This window comes from Scatophagus argus, chromosome 2 (genome assembly GCF_020382885.2).
Source record: "Scatophagus argus isolate fScaArg1 chromosome 2, fScaArg1.pri, whole genome shotgun sequence".
Taxonomy (NCBI): Eukaryota; Metazoa; Chordata; class Actinopteri; family Scatophagidae; genus Scatophagus; species Scatophagus argus.
In genome coordinates, this window is record NC_058494.1 from 8,450,104 (window position 1) to 8,473,022 (window position 22,919).

Below are 22,919 nucleotides of genomic sequence, written 5' to 3' on the forward strand. Positions count from 1 at the left end.
GTAATTTTATGTAAACACTCTTTGCTGTGAAAGAGGAAGTTCTGTATCATACCCGAGCAAGAAGCGTTAAGTCAAAGTTACCAATAAAAAAAGCCATGGTTCTTTAAACATCCCCTCTGATGTTCACTGTGTTGTGATTTATGTGCTAGGGTTTTCTTTGAGAACACAAAGGCTGAGACATCACTGAGACCAGTGGGAGCTTCAGTTCATCAAAATTAGACACGTTTCATGACTCTTCTTCAGCGCAGTTTATTCCACAAGCGTTTACAGTTTCTTTACCTTCACTGGAATGGTGTCTTTGTGAAAGCGTGGCTTGGCGTCTTTGTGACTTTTTTTTCAATGTGAAAAACATGACAGACCGCCTTGAAAGTAATAGAGAGCTGTTTGCGTTATGGCTAAACATACTGCAGACTGATTCAAACTGTTCACAAGGCCACAACCAGTGTTGGGGAAGCTGCTTTGAAAGCAGGGCTTTGCAAGCTACCAATTACATCAAGAAGAAGCTGAACTACAGCAAAGCTGAACTACGGAGAAATCTGGTTTGGTGAAATAAAACTACTTGGAAAAAGTTGTTAAAAGAGTTTTGTACAAAAAAAAAAATGACAGTGTACTTGTGATATAAGGTTGTACCAAAATATAATACAAAAAATCACATGACAGAAAAATGGTCAGTTAGAGTATTGTAAAAAGTGCCCACTTGTTTTTGGTTAGACAGCTGTTTTCAACAAACTAGAGTCCAGGTGGGGGTTTACACCAAGCAGGATTACTTTGTTAATTACATCACTACTTCATACAGAACACTATAACTACGTCGTGTCATAACACAGCATTGATATTAAGGATCAGTAGACTTTTGTAGGAGGACGTATACACTGTGCGCGTTATGTTTGCATGTTGAAATGTCTTTCTGATGACGATGACAGTAGGTGGGGGCAAACAGATACCTTTAGGATTAATGTTATTGTAACCACTTTATTTGCTTCAGTTAGTGCTGTATATTTCATGGTCAAGTATGCATATGCTATATAGACAAAAGTATTGGGGCAACAACAAGGACTTTAATAACATTGCATTTTACATGAAGTCCCATAACACACCCGAATTCAATGATAAATCAGTGTGTCTGAATACTTTTGTCTATATATGGTTTCTCCAATTCAAACTGGCCATTAGTCAGTTCAGCAGAACTCAGACCGATCAGCCACAACATTAAAACCACTAACCACCAACAGGTGAAGTGAACAGCAGTGATCATGTCGTTACAATGCAGTGGTCTGCTGGAAAACTCGGGTCCTGGCACTCATGTGTATGTTACTTTAAGGTGTTCCACCTGCCTAAACATTGTGACAGACCAAGCAAACCCCTTCATGGCAACAGTATTCCCTGATGGTAGTGGCCTCTTTCAGCAGGACAACGAATACATCCTAGCAACACTTAGTGTTGACTTGGCCTCCATATTCTCCAGATCTCAATCCGATCGGGTGTCTGTAGGATCATCTCGGCTCTGGCTCAGAGACTATTCGGTTTATTCTTCTAAAGACAGACTATAGCAATGGTAATAACACTTAAAGTTCTTTATATTGCCTTGAAAAGAAAAGAGTTCTGTTTTTTAATGTTTCTTTAATATTATTATTTTTATGTGCATGCTTTATGCTTCGTGCTCCAACACGACCAAAACCCAAAAACGCTTGCACCAGCTTCATTTATCAGCTGTGTTGCAATGATTACAAATTCACCAATAGTCTTTTAAAGTGAAAATGTATCTTTTTATTGGTACCATACATTAATTATTAAGGGCAGAAACTAACCAAATCAAAAAATATATATCAAACAATGATTTTTCTACAGGGATTGGAGAAGGTACAAGTCACCATTCAAACCCAGTCATAACTGTTGCTGGAATCAACTGTAACAAAATGGAAAAGTACAAAACAATAAACAGAGCTTCAGCTGTTTTTAATCAGACTTTACAGACTCAGCATTGCTACCAAATATGCCCACTGAGCTTAATGTCAAGCTGGCTTTTAAAGATGTTTCGATGAGTGATGGTATCATTCTGTTGGTCATGAGAGATGCTGTACAAATTAAGGTAATTTCACCAAAAATTAATTTAAAAAAATATGTCCTAGCCCAGGATGAAAGCACATTTACTTGACATCAAGTTGAAAGTTGCCATAAGTCCATAAATCTGTGATTAATGTTAAGTGAAAAAAAATATCCTGTATAGATGAAATACACGAGTGAATTTCTAAATTTTCCAAAATAAATACGAAAGAAATCAACTGAAACAGTAAATCATCACTCCATGGTGCCACTGTACCCTGGTGGGTGGGTAATTTAATTTACACAAGTTTTAAAAAAGAGGGAGGAAAGAGCAAATGGGAAGATAGAGGGGGACAGGTTCATGAGTGTTTTTTCTCCTTTTTCCTATTTTTGTTTCTTTACATTAGATCGGGATGGCTTTAGGTAAATCTAAGTAAGAATACATTTTATTACAGTCAGACAGAACTTTGCTACTACCTTAAATATACAAGCACAAATACACAAAAATTTAAAATCTCCAAAAAAGGAACAAAAAGACAAAATAAAAACATCCACACTAAATTATTTCTCTTTTATAAACATAAAAGATAAAAACAATATATTTTAGAGGGGGGAGGGATAAAAGTCCTGTGTTGCTCCTTGGTCTGTAGCTTTTCAGTATTGGTAGAAAATAAAAAAGTAACAATTGAAATGAAGGCGTTTAATACAAATTAAAAAACATTCTAGGGAAATATATACTGTATAAAAACTCTTAAAATGTGTAACTGTATGTATGTGCATGTGTTTGTGTGTTGTAAATGGTCTCTGTTTGAAAGACTGCATCCATTGTAGTCTAATCAGAGATGGCTCGGGCACTAAGGGAATCAAAATCCTTCAATCATTATGTTTATTTATTTGTGTGTATGTGTGTTTGTGTGTGTGAAGTTTCCCTAGTGCCACATTTCAGCTCTCCTACTAGTGTGTGAATTTCAATGGTTTGATATACTGATTCTAAATTCTGGTCTGTCTGCTTCAGCAAAGCCACAAGTAAGCTCAGACTGCCTCTTATCTTTCCTCACACATTTCTCTCTCTCCAACACACACACACACACACACACAAACACACACACATATACTCTGTTAAGAAACACCACAAGTGGCTCATGCGTCAGCAGAGCAGAGACCAGAATTGAGAACCATGTTTAGAGGTCGGGTGGACAAGTGGTCCCTAAGCAACTCGCCACCATGTCGAAGCCCCCCTGCCAACATCCCCTCCACCCCGGCCCTTCCTACATGTGAACTTCAGTATGGATAGTCTAGTGTTCACAGTTCTCCCCTGGATTAAATCCCCGCGCCTCCTTGGTCACACCTACCCCAGTCGCTGTCCAAACTGAAAAGTAGTGAGAGCAGATGGGACATTTTGAGTGTGAGACGAGGAAAGGGAAGACAGAGATGGGACATAGTGCCTACATATGGGGAAGTCACAACAATGATAACTTGTACAACTTCCTCCGGTTCAGCAACATTGTCTGAGACATGCTGAAATCCCTCGGGCAACCTGTATTTGATGAATCTAAGCTCTACAGTGATGTCTGGGGTTGTGAGCAGACTATGGACTCTTGCTGTTGCACTCGTGCCTGTTGGGGTGGGGTGGGGTGGGGGCTTTGAGGAGTGACAGAGAGGGGTTTGTGTTGAGGTCGCGGGGCATCTGCACTCTACTGCGACGCCTGTGAGGTGGGGTTGTCGCTCTTGCTCTCCTGGCTGGAGGGGGCCTTGTTGTTCCAAGGCGAGTTGGAGCCCAGTGCCGGAGAGTTGTTGAAGCTGTCCTCGTCATCGATGCCATTGGCCGCGTCGAACTGTGTGTTCTCCAGCCGTGTGATCAGACGCTCGTCTTCGTCTCCAAACTCCCCTCCCATCAGCGTGGGCTCTCCCACCACCATCACATCCTGCACAAAATAGAAGCAGGAAAAATATGTTGTTTTAGTGGGGTTGTGTCAAAGAGAGGGTGAAATGATCCTCTCTTGTTTTTAACACACAAGAGAGGATCATGTCAAAATTAACCTCCTTGGTGCAGCCATGTTGCTGCTAATGCACAGTATGTGGCATAGCGTTTCATATTAGAACAGCTGAAAAACAACCCTACATGTTCCCTCACACAACTTCTTTCAAAAAAGGTCCAGCTATTTGAAACAGGCCTGCAACTAGTATGTATAGTATAGTATAGTATAACATTTGCAGAGATTTGTTTAGACTTGAAATAGCCAAACAGTCCTGTCCAGTAATTGTTAAAAGCCATTTGTGTGCATGGCACTGCATGATGAATTGTGCCATCAAATATTAAAAGAATTCTTGTGAAGAACTGCACTTGGAGTACATTATCATCGCCATCGATTTGAATCCAGTATCAGATGACAACTTTATTTGTTTTGTTGTAGCATTATTGTGTAAAAGTATATCCTCTTTTCTTTGCAATTGTGGCATGTAAACTTCCCTCAGAGAATCGTTGAAGCGGTTCATCAGTGAACATAGTGGTTATGTTCCTGTTGGCAGGTGTAATGGCAGAACACCAACACTAGATGGCAGTGTACTCACTGGGACTTGGCTGGACAGAGGGAAGCCACTACCAGGACTCTTCTTTTTGTTGTTGTTGTTATTGTTGGTTCCTCCTCCTCCGCTGATGGTGCTGCCACCTGACATCTTACGCTTCCGCCGTTTGTTTGGGGCCTGTCTCGATGGCTCAGCTGCAGAGACGAGATGAAGAAAGAGAGTTACACATACATTTACCATGCTTGTGTGTGTCTAAATCTGTGCATGTTCACTTACCTGGTGGTGCCACCATCCTCTGCCATTTCTGGAAGAGGCAGGTCTTGAGGCAGTCTCTGGGGCTGAGGCTGTATGTCTTGTGTCTGGACATCAGCTCTTGCATGGGCTCCAGAATCACACACAGCTGGAGAAAGGAATAAAGAGAGGCAGCGTGTTAGAGATTACACAGTACTTAAGATCATTAGAGAGGCTCCAATTGATGGAACACCATGACTGTCAGCTGGCGGTCAGTGTACACAGTTTTAATCTGTTACTATGTTTACAGAAACCACCTGCTGCTAAAAAAAGTAAGAGTTTACATATTCTCTTGAACTGCCTACTACACTGTCTTTTTCTTATTGTCCTATAGACCATATCAAATTTTTACAGTCTGAGTCTCTTGCACTACTATGTCACGCACAGATTTCACCAGTTTATGTCCTTATGTTTTATATTGCATTTTTAATATCTTGCACTGTCTAGTGTCTACCTGTTTAACTGTTGCAACAAGGGCTCCTGGGAAATTTCATCCCACGTGAATACAGGTGGGTTGACAATAAAGAGAGGCTGACTCAAATGTGAACTTGAAATTCTCAGACTGGAAAATCTAATCATAAAATACAGAAGGACTGCAAATAAACTCCACATGTAGACAGACGAGCAGTATCTTTGGACTGACTAGTGTCTGGTGAGCCCCCTATGCTATGGGCCCACAGACTATTTCAGAGCGCCATTCTTTCATATGTACACTGTGTAAGCCGAATGGTCAGAATCAGATGTTGAGCAGCTGCCTCTGGCTAAGCAGCTTCTACTTTAGGTCAAGATGAAACAAGCGTGGAATGTGAATGCGAAATGTGAATTTCTAGTAACACTGAGGAATATGGCAAGATTTATAGCAGTGAGGCAATTTCAAAAAAAATCTACCACTTTTTACAGACAGATAAACAAATCGTTTTTTGGCATTGTGTGATAATGATCACCAGCTGATGTACTGAAGAAGCTGATAAATGTCTGCAGACACATCTGCTGCAGTGGTTGCGCTCCTACTTTTGTCAATTTTGCTATTCTACGATCAGAGGTCAGTGGGAAGACGGTAATACTTGGAAACGTACCAGTGCCAGTCCTGTTTTCACCTCTCGTCACTTTTATATATGAACAAGTTGTGCTGAGCAAGTGAACAGTTATGTTTTACTGCGTTTGATTCCTTCGATTACTTTTGTGGTTGTCAACTAATATAAGCAAACTATAACTCAACACCCGCCTGTAAATGCTTGTCTAAATTTCCTAAGTCACCGCGATCTTTAAAGAAGACAGAAGGTTAGTATAAAGTTAGTCTAAAAGAAGGTTAGTTAAAATATTAACATGTTCCTCCATCCTAAATTATAACAAATCTAAATTTAAAACCGCTGCTGGCTAGCATTAAACATACGTGTTCAAGTGAATAATACTTCAATGTTACATAAATGTTCATTTAAGTTGAACAATTTTGTCCCCCATTTGTTATTATTATGGACCTTTTAGCTCCTTGCCGCTGGTCTGCAAACTACTGATTGCAGTATGTAATACATGTTGTTCTACACATCTTGCTCAAGTCTTGACAACAGAGTGTAATTTTGCAGTCTGGCCTAGTCTTGTCATCATGGCCTATCCAGAAATGTCTTAAAACTGCTGACACTGCTCCTCCTCTGCTTAACTGACCAGAGGTTACCATCACGCTGCCGTGAAGTGGCATTGGGTGTGGCTGCATTGGAGTAGTTTTAGGAGCGCGAGTGCATAAGCACAGTATAACTGTGGGAACTGCATCAGTGCACCACTACTTTTTGCATAACATCTCCACTGGTGGATCACAAATACGTGAGCTCGAAATCAACATTGAAACTTTCTTCAAAGTTCCTAGTAAATTATGATTGGACCATTATCAAGACACAAGAAAGAGAAAGCACTGAAGAGCAGTGGCATTCTAGGGGTGAAATGTTGAATGTGTGTTCCACTCACTCGGAGGTAGTTAAGGGTGGAGTTCGACAGGCCGCATCTTGTTATGTTTTTGGACAGCTGGTCCAGCATCTGTGGGTCCTGGGCCTGGGACATCAACAGGGGACAGATTACAAAGCTGACACAAACATCACTGCATACACAAGTGAACAGTATGTAGTCACTCCCACGCCCTCTGTGGGCACTCACATGCATGGCCAGTATACTGCGGGGGATGAGTTCACGGTGCTGTCTGATGCTGAAGTGCCACGTTTTTATCCTCATCATGTCGTCAAACATGAACTCCAGGTATAAGCGTCCTTCTACACACACCTAAAGCAGTTTAGAGGACTCAGGTCAGTATACAGCAGAGACAAGTACAGGCTGAACAAAGACTTCCAAACTATAAAGAGGTTTGTAACCACCTTTCAAGACGCTTACTCCATAGTGACCCCTCAAGGAGTTTTATAACCATCTGGCAGGGGAGGGAAGTTAACAACTACTACTTAAGTACTACTACTTAACGTAAACTTAAACTGGCTTTGGCTTTTTAAAAATGTTTTGCACATGACTCATATGAAATGCTTGCACTGTTTTAGTGAAAACTTCTCATCACTTTCCTTTTCAGGGAATCAGTGTGAATTGTTTCTGTTTAGGAAAAGACTTTTCATGACCTATAAATTTGCTACTAGTGATTTTATTCAATAATGTCTATGTGGTACTACTTTGTTCTCTTTACATTAATAAATGACAGAAGGGGTGGACACAATAATAATTACAGATATTAACACACACCTGTGTGAACATGGGCTTTCCATTCTGAGTGACCATGGTGCACTGATCACAGTCAAGTGAGACAAAGTTATTGTGGAAGGACTCCTTGGGATGTTTCAGCACATAGTAGAGCTCAGTCGCACCACCCTCAAATATACTCCGGAAGTATCTTGGAATCAGCGTCCGTCCAATTGCTTCAGAGGAGAGAAAATCAGATGGGTATGAGGCAGGGAGAAATGTTACAGTATGCAGTCCATTTGTGACTGCATGACTTTAGATTAAAGAGGTGACATTGTTTCTTACTGTAGCGTTTGGGTCCATCCTCCAGACAGAAAGTAATGGTCAACATGGCATCATCTTCAAAGAACTCTGTGGTAAATGCATCCCACCACAGGTTATCACACTCCTACAGGGCGTAGAGGGGAAAAATGACCAGTTACCAACATAATTGTTAGACTGGATCAGAGGGTTTGTGTGTGTGTGTGTGTGTGTGTGTGAATGCCATGTGCCTACCAACCTCTGTCCAGTTCTGTAGCCGTTTGTTGAGTTCAAATATTCTGTAGTCTGTCTGGTTCCCATATGGTGTGTGCCTCCTGGTCGTCACAGAAAGACAGGAGGAGGAGAAAACAAAACCAGGACAGGGGTAGAGAACAGTTAGTTTATGGTATTCTTAGAGATACAGGAGGGGAAAAATAACCCTTGTAATTGCAGCAATATTTCATACTGTCAAAGCTGTTTCACAATCTAGTTTAGACTCATCAAAGACTAAATGCAAAATGAGAGAGATAAGAACACAATTTCCCTTGAGCTTATCTTTACTTCTGTTAGTGATGCCATTTACACACCAGCTAGAGATCATGGGAAATAATGAAGTCTTACCCTATTCCTGGCTCCAGGTATGTGGGAGGGTACATTGGGGTGGGACTGAAGAAACGAAACAGAGAGATTATTACATTCAGCTATAGTGCTAATACGCCCCCCTACAGAAACCAGTCTGTCTTTATAACCCTGGGATCCAGGCCAAACATTGCACAAATTGGATGATAGAAGGAGACAGTAAATAACAACATTTTTCAGATACACCCCCCCCCCCACACACACACACACAAACACACAAAAGCTGTATAACCAGTTTACTTAGTGCAAAAAGACAAGCTGTGAAGCACAGCATACAATCCTGCAGAGGTATACACTCTCACTTTACAGAGCCACACGAGTCAAGTCAAATCCATTGTTCAACTGTGGCATTTAACATTAGCTTCACAAAGCTGCTGCAGTTTTCACGTGAGTCATTGTAACACAAAAGGCATCTGCAAGGATAATGGGTGGTGTTAATGTTGGTAAGCATTAAACACTAAAATACATTGGTAGGCGGATCAAACTTTCAGCTACCAACAGATGATTGACTGGTGCAACTTTTTCCTAAAATGTCCTCAATAATCCTTCCAGCTTGTGTTGTATATTGTATGCTGCACGTAGATGAAATACATCAGCTTTAGTACCAGATTGATTGATTAAACTTTAAACAATTACAATGGAGTACAAGGATGGACCTGATTGGACAAACACAACACTACCTGTGCTCTACCTGGAATTTAAATTGTGTTTCTAGATGGTAAAAGATGGCTGTTGCTCCGAAGACATCACATTTCAAACAAACTAGTTTCTTGGTAAGTCTGAAAAGATTATTTGATTGGTCAGACTACCAGCTGCAAAGCTGAATCTATTACCAGTGTATGTTTTCCAGAATAACATGCAAAAATAGAAACATGTTTAAAGGCTACACTTGTGAACTCCTCAACCAGAGCAGACTCCAAAACACACAGAAAAGATAAACATAACATAAAACTCACCCAACGTCTCTGTCCAGCATGGTGCCGGGGTGGAAAGGGGGAAAAGTGCTACCGTTGGGGGGCTCCTTGGGGGAGTACAGCTTGAATGACTTGGAAGAACAGCCTTGAAGAGAGGGGAGGAAAAATACAAAAGAACATAAATGTTATATTCAATATTTATATTAATGCTACAGTTACTACAAATGTTTGTTATTAGTGCTTCCAAATAAAGGCAAAAGAAAATTCTGATCAGTGTGATAGCTAAACCAGGCAATGATTCATGTATCAAATTAGATAATACATGTTATATTTATCAATGTACAAATGTGATGATTGAACATGAACCTTTTGTAAGTTTGCCCAGTTGTAAACCTATAACTAAACCATAAGTCTAAAAGAAAGCACAAGAATAAGAAAAGATATAGTGTTTTTTCTGATGTTAGTTACTGTTCATTTTTCCCCAACAAAGAGTGATTGTATCACGTGAGGGTAAAGACACACACAGCTCGAAGTTGGTTGTGCTCATTCACAGGCCATCCCCAACACATCAATCTTGTTTTATAAATACACTAAACAGCAACAGGATAGACAAGGAGCATCCTGTGAACAATGTGCTCCTGCTACATTACTACAGAAACCGATGGATGCCCTCCATCCGCAAATACAAACACAAACAAACCAATACTGACTAAATTCACACCCACATAAAAACAAAGAAATAAATAACTCAAAACCAATGACTCTCTCCCTCTCGCACACAGCTCCAACTCTTGTTCTACTCTAATTGCCCAGCTCTCCTATAAAGGCCATCCAGGCGTAGTGGCCTCTAGGTCATGACCCCTGCTGTCACCATGGCGAAGCCCCGCCTCATTAATGTCTCTCTGTCCTGTCTCTGCATATTAAATGAATTTCTGACACTGTGTGAGTGTGTGCGTATGAAAGAGAGATTTATATCTTGAGACAGACAGGGAGAAATAATGTTTAATTATACTAATTGGGGTGTTCTTAAGAAGGGGAAATTGTGAATTGAGAACACAGTAGTGTGGTGAAATATCAAAATGAAGTATACAGTAAGACAGTTAAGGTATATGAGCCACTGCGGTAATTAGATATTTTCCACAATTATGAGCATGCAAAGTTCTCTTTCTGTGCTTCTTTATTCTGTATTTTACATTAAACAAACACCTATTTATCAACTGACAGAGTGGGGTGAGGTGGAGACAACCCAGTCCAATAATGACCTTAGGGGTCACACTAATACACATCAGGTCGTTGCCACTAAACTCTCTCATCTATGTTCACATCCACTTCCAAATCAACCTTCTCTAAATAACAGCAACTTATCTCTCAGGAGAGGATATACGTGCATACTAGTTTCTTTTCTGTGAATGTATGCACTAAAGTACCCACTCAGCCTCATCCTGGCTATCATAGAATAGTAAATAAATAATAAATTAACAAGAAAAGTTTTCCAGGAAGAGGAGCACAGACTGTCAAAACAAAAGTTGCATCTTGTGTATGAAAAAAAACCATGCAGCCTTCATCCATTTGAAACTCTGTCTTCACTACGTGTAAAAACAAGTTGTTTACTGTGTGAGTACACACTATGCTATGAGCTGGATGCACCACCAGAGAAAAACAAATGGGATTGATAAATAAATAAATAATCGATGGTTATGTGTCCATTAGTTGTTGAGAGCTCCATTAGCTCCTCTTCTCTCCTGTTAGCGGTTAATGACGGGCAGTCACAATCACATCAGCTGGACTCCACTTCCTCCACTGGGAATCATGTTCCTCTCTCACACAAGCAGAGACAGTACACTATATACATACACACACATACCATACATGCACATATCTTCCTGGTTTGAGTGGTGGTAAGCCAAGCTTCAGAACAAATATGTCAAATAAATCTTAAGGATGTCCAAAACTCGCTCAAGATTTGGCTTAACGTCAACTCCATACACAAAAGTGAACGCAGCATTACGAAGTTTCCTTTATTAAAAAGAACCTGCAGTGGTTTTTGGACTCTTGCCACTTCAGGCTGCCACCATGATTGCTAAGAGGGCAACCAGTTTACACAAACGGAATAGACGCGCTAGGTTATACTGAACCATTAACCTACATTAGCAAACTTTATGCAAAAAAAAAGACAAGAAACTTTGGTTTTTCTAAAGCCGCACTTGAAATGCCCTTTTCAAGACACGCGTAGCTCTTAATTTTAACAGCTAAATCACATTTAACATGGAGTTGTCTGGTTACAAAGGCAATTAGAAAGGAAGCAAGCGCAAACGCTAACGCCTAGCTGTTAGCTAGACCATAATGTTAAACACAGGTGATTCAGAGACGCGAGCGAACTTCGCCACATAACACCAGCAAACACTCGTTTTGACCACCGACGACAGTCACGTAAGCACACACTAAACATGAATAATAATATCAACTTATTTAACCACCAAAACGTTGACTGCACACAACACTGCCTTGTAGGCCTGCGAGCAAGCTAACGTTAGCAAACCAGAAAACAGCTAGTAATCAGTTAGCTGTATTAGCCGCACTGCTAACGCCTTAGCGTTAAATCCATTTTGAACGAGAAACCACCGAAATAAGATGTGAAATTACAACCGCGGACATCTCGTAAACCGCATTTAAATCGCCACAGCAGTCAAACATTTCTGTTAAACTGTGTGTTTGGGGAATTGGGACCCTTTACCTGCAAAGAAGTCCAATCAGAAAATTGATGTTTACAGATCCGTGATGATAGACCGTCTGTACGCTCCGTGCGTAAAAACGGATAGGCCCGCTGGACGCAACGTACCAACACAATACGTCCCTCTGAATAGGATCAATGAAAAAATCTCCTCAAACCGAGAGACTGAAAGGGAATAAGGCCTAAATTGCGGGAGTCGGTCGGTTATGTTTTGTCCCGCATGAGGCCTTGTCAGTGGGCTGAAGCCTGCTGTGGGTTTACATACGGACCCAGATGAGCCCTTTGTTCACGGGAGGACATGAACAATAGCTGTAGGCCCTCCTCCTCCTCCTCTCCCTCCGCAATGCATTTGCTCCTCTCCCTCTCTCCGCTGCCCAGCACCGCCAGCCGCCCTCTCCTCCTCCTCCTCCTCCTCCCCCCACTAATGCACAACTGCACATGAAGGTTGTCTGGTAAGCATTTTTTTTCTTCCCTGCATCCCATCTCTTCCTCGTAACTGACACAGATGAGAATTGGCCTAATGCAGCCGAGTGGAAGTGTGTGGAAATAAAGATCACGCTGACTGCAAAGTGGTTTTCATGTTTACCTAATTAGTGCACATCAGCTTGCTGTAAACAACTGAACTGAGACGGCTACAGCCAAGACCCTGCTCATATACATTATACACTGTGGGTCCACGCAGTGCGATGCGTCAACAGCTGATACGGCAGCCTGATCAGTCAAAAGTAGATTAAGATCTTCTAAATTAGCTTCCATGCTAGGATAACAGAGATGTTGTTCACATTAATTGTGTCTTTGAGTTTGCACACTAAACTGTCTCCAAGGTAGGACAGTTAAGTCGTTACAGAATCTCTCCCTCATTCCGCGTGCACACACACACACACACACACACACACACACAGGAAGCCACAGGGAGAATCCCAAAGGCCTCTAAATCTGCTTAAATCGCCTCCGATTATAATCAGATATTCAGATCACAGCCAGTGAGGACTCGTCCAAATGGCCAAAGTTTGGACAGAAAAGAACAAGCAGTATTAGGTCAGTAGTTTTTCGTATATTCATTCAAGTGTATGTCATAATATTTCCTAATTTGATCTACAGTATTTATCCTACAGGGGACGATATGACCGGCACTCACGTTTCTGACAAGTGAGCCCATATCAAGGATGAAAAAACGTTTTCTTTCAAGCATTTGAGTTTTTTCCCCTGCTTGATTACTTAAGGACCTACTGATTTATTAACTACTCATATAAACAGGAAGTGAAAACAATTTTTCATCAGTTAATCTTTTGCAAATTAAGCTGCTGGAGATATGCTGTGGAAAGAGTCAACAGAGACTGGTGTACATTTGCAATATTATTATTGCATAATTCAGCATTTTAAAAAAGTAAATGGATTAATATTTTAAAAAGGAGCATAACAATAAAGCAAAGGTATTACGGAAATGAAGACAAAATAAATATTATAAATTCTTTAAGTTAAGGAAATACTTGAGCTCCATTAAAGTAAATACAATAAATGGAATATCCAACTCACTGATTAGATTTATCATTAATGCAGCCATTTAGAAGTGACATACTCCTCTTTGCTGTTCAGTTGTGGGCCTTGTAATTAAATGATTTTGTCCATTGTCTCTGATATTCAGACATTTTCAAGACAGTCACTGTATGTTTATTTTTCTGTCTGTATCTGTACAGCTGTACTTTCCTGCTCTCTCATAACAGAAGGTGTACCATTACTGACAAATTTGCAGGTCTGGATGTGCAGTCTTGGAACATAACTCATAACTCGCTTACATTTGCAACATGATGACTGTAAAGTAAAACGTGGACTTCTTTGCAGACTCCAGTGTTGGGAGGAATCTTGAGTGTGGTGAAGAGCAGCGTCTCTCTGAGCCAGACTGGTAGAGAGGATAAGCTGCTCTGAGGTCTGTCTCTCACCCGACCAGCAACAAAGATGTTTGTGCTGAGTTTATGTATATTGATTTGACCGTGGTAAGCTTGGAACATGAGCACTTCACAGCGCACGTGGTTCCTGTCAGTCTTTTGGCAGCATCTTTGTGTGTCTAGTACCAGGGGGAGGTGTAGTCAGTGGTAGCTTAGAGTGTCTGTTGTGGGTGACTTATGTGGATTTGCCTATCTTACATTTGCTGGCCCCTGTAGCCATGGCAACACGAGCAGTCAATGCTGTCACAACCGGAGCGAGGCAAAGAATCATCCATGGAAATGGACACATGAGGGTTAATCCTGTGTGTGTGTGTGCGTGTGTGTGTTTCCAAAGCTCACCCATTGAAATGGTACATGACGGGGTTAATCCCCACCGTGTGTGTGTTTGTGTGTGTGTGTGTGTGTGGTGGAGAAGAGGTGGGGGTGGGAGGTGTGTCAGGATAAGGCTTGAAGGGCTTACACACACTGTCTCTTTTGCTTTCAGGCATAGGGCAGGCCTTATCTTCAACCAGCACCCTAACCAGTGACTCTCTCTCTCACTCTCTGTCTCACACACACACACACACACGCACACACACACACACACACAGCCGCCTAACCTTCACTTCACCAGCTAGCCCAATTTTCTAACATGCAGTCACACATTCATAGCTAAACCTATAAGTCCATGTACAATAAGTGATTAAAGCTGGAGCAGGCAGTGGCTGAATAAACTCCCTAAAGTGCACAGTGTGATGTTTTCACCAAGCTTACACTTAAACCTACAAGTGCAACTTGTTTAATTCACCTTTGTCAAAGTCACAAAAAAGAGGGAAAGCGGGCCAGACTTGTACTGTGTTTCCCTGAACACCAACAAACCAAGAGATACATTGAGAAAAACACATTTTCCACCTGTTTGGATTTATTTGTTCACAGGGCGTTTTGTTGCTGAATCAACTCTGATGAAGTCAACTCGGAAAAAGTCAGAAAGAGAGACTTACCTCCTTCAGTTTCTAGCTGTTCTGACATCGCCATTTTGTCACCCACAAATGCACTTGTACAGCCACATACTGATCTAACTCAAAGACTTGGTCTAGTTTTCTTGCTTCTCTCTCTGATATCTCCCATGTCCAGACTGTCAGGCTCAGGGGCACGAGGAGGGGTGGAGGGGAAAAGGATGCCTACAGTATGTGTGTGTGTGTGCGTGTGTGTGTGCGTGCGTGCTTGCTGTGTCCTCTTGTGTATGTGCAAATGTGTGCAGCCTGCCGCTTCCACTCACTAGTCAACAGGAAGCTGAGCGGCATACACATCTGCCAGAATTCTGATAACACCCGTCCCAGTTGCCCTCCCTTCACTGTAGTCTTAACACTGATCTGGGGACAGTCTTCTGTTGGTATGAGTGTAGAAACAGCCCTGGCTAAATTGATCCTGTAGCTTAAAGAAGACAGTGGACTTTTCTTGAGAGTCACATCAGTCAGTTGTTGTTTTTTCAGGGGTTTTTTTTTTTAATCCCCAAACAGCAATGAAAACATGTCCACCGCTGTTTTCATAGAGTGCATTCACTACATTTCTTCCCTCCAGGTGTAATGCCACTTTTTCATGCCATTTTTTTCAAGTTGCATATGCATAATGTGCTTCTATCTGATATTCTACATTTGGTACTAATCATTTAAATAAATAATGAATATATTTCATAATAGCTCATGTGAAAACAAACAAACAAAAAACACATAGCCAGCAAGCTGCTTCTGACACTCCAACTGGTGGACCACCCCATGGTTTTCAGTGGCCCCATCTTGCCACCCCTACAGAAAACAGCACAGCTAGTACCATTCCTTTATATGGATGGTAAATGTGTCTGGAGCTCTTTTCATTGGTCACTGCCTGCCAGATCTGAAACATTTGGCAGCTCGACTCTTTAACCCCATATTGAATCAGATGGAGGGACAAAGATCTATCTGTCGGATTCATCCCTGATAAAAGATCCAAAGGACAAGCTGCCACTTTTTGGAGGAGCGAACACTAACAGAGGTCACTGGCCAGCTTTAGATCAAACCCACGCAGCAGTAGTACCTCCTGGAGTACCTGGAGTACTTCCATTTCGTGCTAGTTTATACTTTTTCTCCATTACGTCATTGGCAATATTGTAGTGTATTTATCTGACAGCTATAGTTATTCTATTGATTTAGGCTTTAGACCTACAAAAAATATGAAATAAAACAGAATAATAATAATATAAACTGAAATAATAATAACACTGAAATATTATGCACTGTTACCGAATAAACACTAGAATAATATATACAGTAATGTAATTTAGATTATCATCAACTTGGGCAACATTACATTTATTAATGATAGGGTTGGGCAATATGAGGGTATGTTATGTATCCTGTAACAAAACCAAACTGCAGTAGACTACATGTTTAGTCAAGCCCAAATCTGACTTCTTGACTTCTGTTTTAGCGTCTAGGTTTTCTCCTTGAAATGTATAATTTCAGAGAGAAAATGTTAAAACCAAATCAAACAGTTAAAACAAGAGATTCAAGATTAAATTTTTTTTTTTTGCCATTTGTGCACAAACAAACAGTCCAGGCACACAGGAATTCTTGGAGTCAAATAAGTTAAAGGAAAGGATAGGCACATAGTGCAAAAATAGATGTACTTAAAACACTATACAAGAAATAATAAAAGCAAAGAAAAATATTATAAAATAAAAATAAACAAAAATATAGTAAACAAATTATAAATTATGAATACTGTAGCTGAGGTATGAACACTATAGACAAGTAACTGTCCACATAACAGCACAGATAACTCCAGTTTAAGCTAGCTAGCTAACAGCTACCTGATAAAGATAAATCTACTGTTTTCCACCCTGACTAGCTGCTTCCTGTATTCAATATATATCAGTTTTGATCAATTCTGTTATCTCCCCAGGAAGTCATTAAATCCAGTCATTAACAATATAAACAGCTAAAAGGTAACTGCCCTAGTTCAGCAGAAAAGCACTATCTGTTATCTTTTGTTTGACAGTGTTGAGGTATTACCGGCATGTCTAGGTTTTGTTTTTGTTTTTTTAAATTGTAAACAGTCTAAAAACAAAGCAGTGTATTAAATGAAAACATTACATCCTGTCCATCTGTTACAGTTCACCCAGTCAGCTTGAGAAATGTTCAATGTCTGCCTTAAATTTGTGGGGCATTTTATTGAGACAGTGTATATTTGTCTGCTGTCAGAGATTTAATTTTGCTCTGTACACAAAACTGACAAAAATATAATTTTAAAATCAGTCTTAAACAGTCTATGACACTGTGGGTTATCATAAACTACCAGTACCCCTGTGTCTGAGGTTAACCTGAAAAACTTATTATCAGAACTGATATCCCCATAATTGTGCAACATTTGTTCATTTATCAATAATTAAGTTTTTTATATTATATATTAATATTTACAATTGTCAAACAGTTTATCTTTTTTGGCACTGCTATATCAAATAATGTTCTCCCGGTTTGTTTGACTTGTTTTGTATTTGCTTTTGATCAAGAAAGCCATTATAACTGAAAGTTAACACAAATACTCATAGTCCAAGATGACTGCTTTATGGCAATATTTTTATGACTTTGCACTAATGTAAAGAAGTACTTTGACATGTTGTCATGTATTCAATTCTCTGGATTTTTTTTTTTTTTTTTAACGCAGACCTTTCCATGTCTATATGTGTATGTTTATGTATATATAACAAAACACCCAGAAGGGCAACTGTATTGCGTAGCATCCATTTTTACTGCCTTAATTTAAGAGCTTTCAGCGGTAATGAAGTATTTTCACATTGATGTAGTACTGCTTTTACTTGAGTAAAGCACCACAACACGCTTATCTGTCAGACAGAAAATTGTTATTGGTGCAGCTCCTTTGCAAGAGCTAATAACTGCACAACAACCAACAACTTCACATAAAAGAACACTAATCAAAGCTGTTATAAACATGCTTTATGAGTAAAACTGTATGCAAATGTTACTGTGGTTACTCTGCTCCAAGCAGTCACTCTATTTAATTTACAGTCAGGACTTCACTGTACAAGACTACAGGAGGAAGAAATTACTGTCTAACTGACCTACGATCAGGTTGTCCTTTGATAGCAGCGCCCTCTTGTGGTTACAGTGAGCCAGTGTGTTTGTTTTCATGCTGCCCTACAGTATTTTCTCACTCACTGGGTGACTTCCCTACTCAGGATTTTCTCTGGCAGGCGACCACAGACACACTGCAACAAGGGGACTTCAGCAGCAAGTGCGTCACATGTTCACACAGGCCAATGGGTGAAGAGATTAAATGAAAGAAAGGCTCTGTTGTGGGCCAGTTTGTCATTAATATATGCAATCTGTGTTCCCTAAATTAAAAATTACTTGTGTATGTTATAGCAATTTAATGATCTGCATTATTAACCATCATCCTCAGTTTTCTTCTCCTTCACAATGGCATTTTGCAGGTGGCCAAGCCTTTAACAGTGTGTGTATGGGTGTGTGTTAGATGTGTGTGTGTGTGTGCGGCAGCGGCGGCTGGTGTCAGCTGACAGCTGTGTGAGAGGAGATGACAGTGCCCTGATGCTGCGTTCTCTGTTCTCTGGGAGCCATTTTGTCTGTCTCTGATCTCAGAGTCAGGTCTGCCCCCCCCCCCAACCCCCACCTCAGCCAATCACGTCACCGCTCAGCCTTGCAGAAAACATAGAAACACAGTCTGATCTGTCTCTCACTCTGTCACTCTGTCTCACCCTCTCTCCCTGCCTCCCACCCACTCCTCCGGCGCTCCTACAGTGCTCATCTCCCACTTGCCTCTCTGTTCTTGGCTCTTCTGCTCTCTGCCCCCCCCCTTCGCGCCGTCACCTTTCTTCTCTCCTGTTTTCTCTTTCTCGCCACCCTCCCTGCCCTGCTCCTCCTGCTCTTCCTCTCTCTTAATCTGCTCTCTCCCTCTCTCTTCCCCTCTGTCACGCCCTCCTCCTCTCCCTCCCCCTCTTCTTCTTATGTTGTGCAACCCGTTTCTAAACAGCTCAGCCTTTGTGCGTTTTTGTCTGTTGCCATTTCAGCCAGGCTGCAGTCTTTACTCATTTTCCTCCAATCAGGGACACCATGTGACTCTCTGCATGAGAGGGCACAGTCCCTTCCCCCTTCTCCCTCTCTCCCTCTCTCCCTCACTCCCTCTCTCCCTCTTTCTTTCTCCCTCTCCCTCTCCACCTTCCTTAACCCCCCCCCCTTCCCATCTAGCCAGGCAACATACGCTAGCAATCAGGGAAGTCAAAGAGAGCGAGGGTTGAGGGGAGGTGGGAAAGAGCAAGGAATGATGAGGGTATATACAGTACACAGTGCATATTGAAACTGTGAGATGAGGGGTGGGATAGGATAAAGGTGAAGGAGCAGGGGGTGAGGAGGGGGTGTGATTTAAGGTCTGGGTAGGTCAGTGCAGAGTATGCAAGTGTAGAACGTGTGGCTTCAGAGAGGACACTGTCATCACTTCATTTTGTGAATGCATAGCAAATGTAAGCACACACTCTCTGCTCCCCTGCTCATGTCATCCACATGTTGGGGCACATGCTACGTGTGCGCATGTGCACCTAAACACACACGCACACACAGGCGCACACACAAACTTTGAGGCCACACAAGAAGAGGGAGGATCTTTCAGTGTTGAACACGACTCTGGAATGTAAACAAGTGAGAATAAGAGAAAGACGAGGGGAATGACTACAGAGAGATTTTGTAGTTTCCTTTGTAATTTAAGGTTATATTTTCTGTCATAGATAACCAGAACAATATCTTGTCACCCTCACTGTTTGTATGCATAAAAAAGTGTAGTGTGATAATGTGCAAATTAACCTGCATCACTACAGGGTGAAGCTTTGGGTTCATCTGAAGTTGACATGAGTGAATGGATGTGATTGTTCCATATTTGGAGGCAATGTTTACATTGTTTTTTAGTTACATCATACATCACAGACTGAGTGCAGCTTAGGTTTCACTCATCACACACTTTGTTTCAAGGCCTCCAGGTTTGCATGATGAAATACAAATGAATAGCTTTGGCGTTTTTCATTACTTGAATTGTCTTAGAGTTTTGAAAAATCTGGAATGAGAAGAGAAGACTCTGCTGTCCTTTATTCCTCAAGGTTGAAAAGAAATGTGGAAAACAAACAGAGAAAAGGGGCAATCCATGTGGCAGAGAGTCTGAGGCGAAAAGTGGAGAACACCAGGGAGAACAATACAAGAGCAAAAGTGGAGCGCACAAGAGTGCAGTCATAACGTCTTTTTGGAAATTTCCATGACCACGTTGATTAAGTATGCAATCTGACCGCAAGATAGCTAAGGCCCGGTTCTAAACAAACGCTCCTGCCTCTGCTGTGCAGGCTTGTTTAACGGCTGAGGTGGCAGCGTTTGCCTTCATAGCACGGGGAGCTGCGCAGAGATTGAAAACACACACTCTCTCAGACACAGACACACACAAACTATTGTGTGCGTGCAGTCACATTTAACAGTGTTTCCCTGTGCCTTTGTGTGTTCAAGGCAAATTGTCATCTGGTGTGTCTAGAGGGGTTTGTCCTTGCTGATACTATATCTGACTGTTTTGATCACAGTACCAATCTGTGTCTCTCCTTTTCCCCACATTTCTAGATTTCCTTCTGCTTCAATTTTGTGTCATTCCATCATCCATTCATCCCTCAAGTATGGAGAATCAGGATGAATTGGCTTAGTCTCTTAATTTGCTCCTCCCAAACTTTCCATCTTAAAAAGTTTCCAAACCGCAAAAACATGAGGCCAGTTAATGTTTCCATCTTTCTAATGATTAAAGTCGAGACTGGCACCAGTGTAATGTGATCCTGGATGCATGGTTGGCTACATTTCTCTGTCCACATCCCGGCTGTTTGAGGGTTGACCACAGCGGCCACTGTGGCCTGGTAGGCAAGAGAGAGTAGAGGAGGCCACGTCAGGGTGATACACCACACACACACACACACACACACACACACACACACACACACACACACACACAGCAACACTCTCACACTCACTTCCTCCTCTCCTGCTATTGTATATTGTATGGCAATAGATTTTGAGTACATCTATCATGATTATGAATACACTTTCAGCTGTAGGATTATATTTCATGTCCTGCTCGTCCTATGAGGAGTACAACATAAATCGCTCCAACACTTAATACATCGCTTGAGGTTCAGCAGCACAGGTTTCATTTCTAAACCTTGATTCTTTCCTTCTATGTCTGATTAAAGTCATCAAAGTGAGAAGAATTATCTGTTTGTTGTCGGGCACTCGCCACCCAAACACAACAGTTTGGGCACTGCGGGGAGTTCCTTGGCCTTCACAGGCGGTGAACAAGTCACCCACCTCTCAATATGGTGGTCTAATATGACAGATATTACTCCCTCCAGGTCGCTCTCGGTGGCTCAGCTCCCAGAAGCCCTGTGGCTGTTACTCGACTTTAACCAGTTTTATTAAAAACAATGTCAAGCATAACTCTGACGGCAGGACTGTTTTCTTTTTATCATTATGATGTCTGTTTTGCTTTTTAGCTGGGCTTGAAAGGAAAAGGGGTTATCTGTCTACTCCCCCACTTTCCAAAAACATAATAAACAGTAGCTGGTCAAAGCAGGACAGAGACACAAGGGGAAGAAGATTTGACAGAAACCAGCAGCAACAACAACAAAAAAAATAGTTATGCTGGTGATTGTACATCTCTGCCCCTCAGGTATGCACTCACTGACCTCCTTCCATGAACTCAAGAAGAAAAGACTTCTGGGTAAAAGAGGATGGAAACTCCTTAACAAGGCCATTACACAACAATGAGAGTAGGAGTTACATCTGAAGGAGATGTATCGCTTACAGCCAAACAAAAGTGGTGCGGCTGCATTGTGATGTCCGTATCAGTAACAAAAACTGAATGATAAGTATCTGACTGTATCATCCCCATCATCTCGCTCTTTATGCATCCTAAATGATACACTCCTGCATGAGCTGTCAAACATTCATTATGAACTCCAGTGTGGAGCTAGGTACAGAATCAATCATGCAAGCCTCAGATCAGTGACCTTTGCCCTTTAAATGTCACACTTTGATCCTTCTCCCTCTTTTCTTTTCTGCCACCTCTGCACGAGAGGCCAGTCAGTTTTGCACAGGACTTCCAATGTGGATAAGTGAGTGTAACATCTGTGCTGACCTTAAAAGAACTCTGTTGTTAACCCGGGCTGTCAGTCAGAAATCATCATCATCAGCAGAAGCTACAAGTACACAAACAGACTGGCAAGAGGAAGGGAAGAAGTAACAGTAGTGGTGCGATGGCAACAACTTCACGTCTGCACTGCCAATGAGGCTCTTTCTCCCTTAATCCCTCTAAACAAATGGTAAGAAGCAATTTGTTATCAGACTGAGGAGAAACTACATGTTGATCCATCTATTCCAGCACGTTCTTTACTCTCCATCCTCTCAGCCATGACCTCCCATGAGCCTTTGCAAACAGAGCCCCAGGGCCCCGGGGCACCTCTCTCCCTGCCTCCTCTCTGCCCCAGTCACGCCACGGCAGCGGCTGCACTCGCCAACCAAAATACAACAACAACGGCCAGAAAAAGTCAGCGGCTGACAACAGCAGCAGCAGGGCTGTCGTTAACAGCAAAGCATCACCACGGCAGCTACTTACCGGGACACGCGCAGCCGCCCACGGACATCTTCTCACATGTCTGGTGTGAATCCGATCAGAATGATGGTGGTGGCTCTGTTATCCCTGCTCTCCTCCTCTCTCCTCTTTCTCACCAGTCACTGCTGCTGCCACTGAGGCTGCTCACATGAGCGTCTGTTATCCCCACGGTTCACACACACACAT

General features: G+C 41.7%; 1 protein-coding gene across 3 annotated transcripts; it reads right to left on the reverse strand.

Annotated features, from left to right (window-relative positions):
• Positions 1 to 1,744: 1,744 nt before the first annotated feature.
• Positions 1,745 to 22,888, reverse strand: ldb1b (LIM-domain binding 1b). Of its 3 annotated transcripts, none has more exons than XM_046405500.1 (11): positions 22,737 to 22,888; positions 9,423 to 9,525; positions 8,449 to 8,493; positions 8,087 to 8,162; positions 7,873 to 7,975; positions 7,591 to 7,763; positions 7,006 to 7,128; positions 6,820 to 6,903; positions 4,846 to 4,969; positions 4,615 to 4,763; positions 1,745 to 3,968 (listed from the first exon to the last, which is right to left on the reverse strand). In XM_046405500.1, exons 1-11 carry the CDS (start codon positions 22,762 to 22,764, stop codon positions 3,738 to 3,740), a joined length of 1,239 nt encoding a protein of 412 aa, XP_046261456.1. In that variant the 5' UTR covers positions 22,765 to 22,888; the 3' UTR covers positions 1,745 to 3,737. The 3 variants fall into 3 exon arrangements, with proteins under 3 accessions (XP_046261456.1, XP_046261446.1, XP_046261465.1); XM_046405490.1 differs by lacking the exon at positions 22,737 to 22,888 and adding an exon at positions 15,038 to 15,174; XM_046405509.1 differs by lacking the exon at positions 22,737 to 22,888 and adding an exon at positions 12,115 to 12,489.
• Between the last annotated feature and the right edge of the window lie 31 nt (positions 22,889 to 22,919).

Bases quoted from the DNA above. Each gene is read 5' to 3' on its own strand.
- ldb1b (XM_046405490.1), bottom strand. From the start codon at position 15,071: ATGGCGATGTCAGAACAGCTAGAAACTGAAGGAG. The intron at 7,764-7,872 runs GTAAGAAACAAT...TCTCCTCTGAAG, and splicing joins GGATGGACCCAAACGCTACA to CAATTGGACGGACGCTGATT. The intron at 6,904-7,005 runs GTGAGTGCCCAC...TTGATGTCCCAG, and splicing joins GCAGTATACTGGCCATGCAT to GCCCAGGACCCACAGATGCT.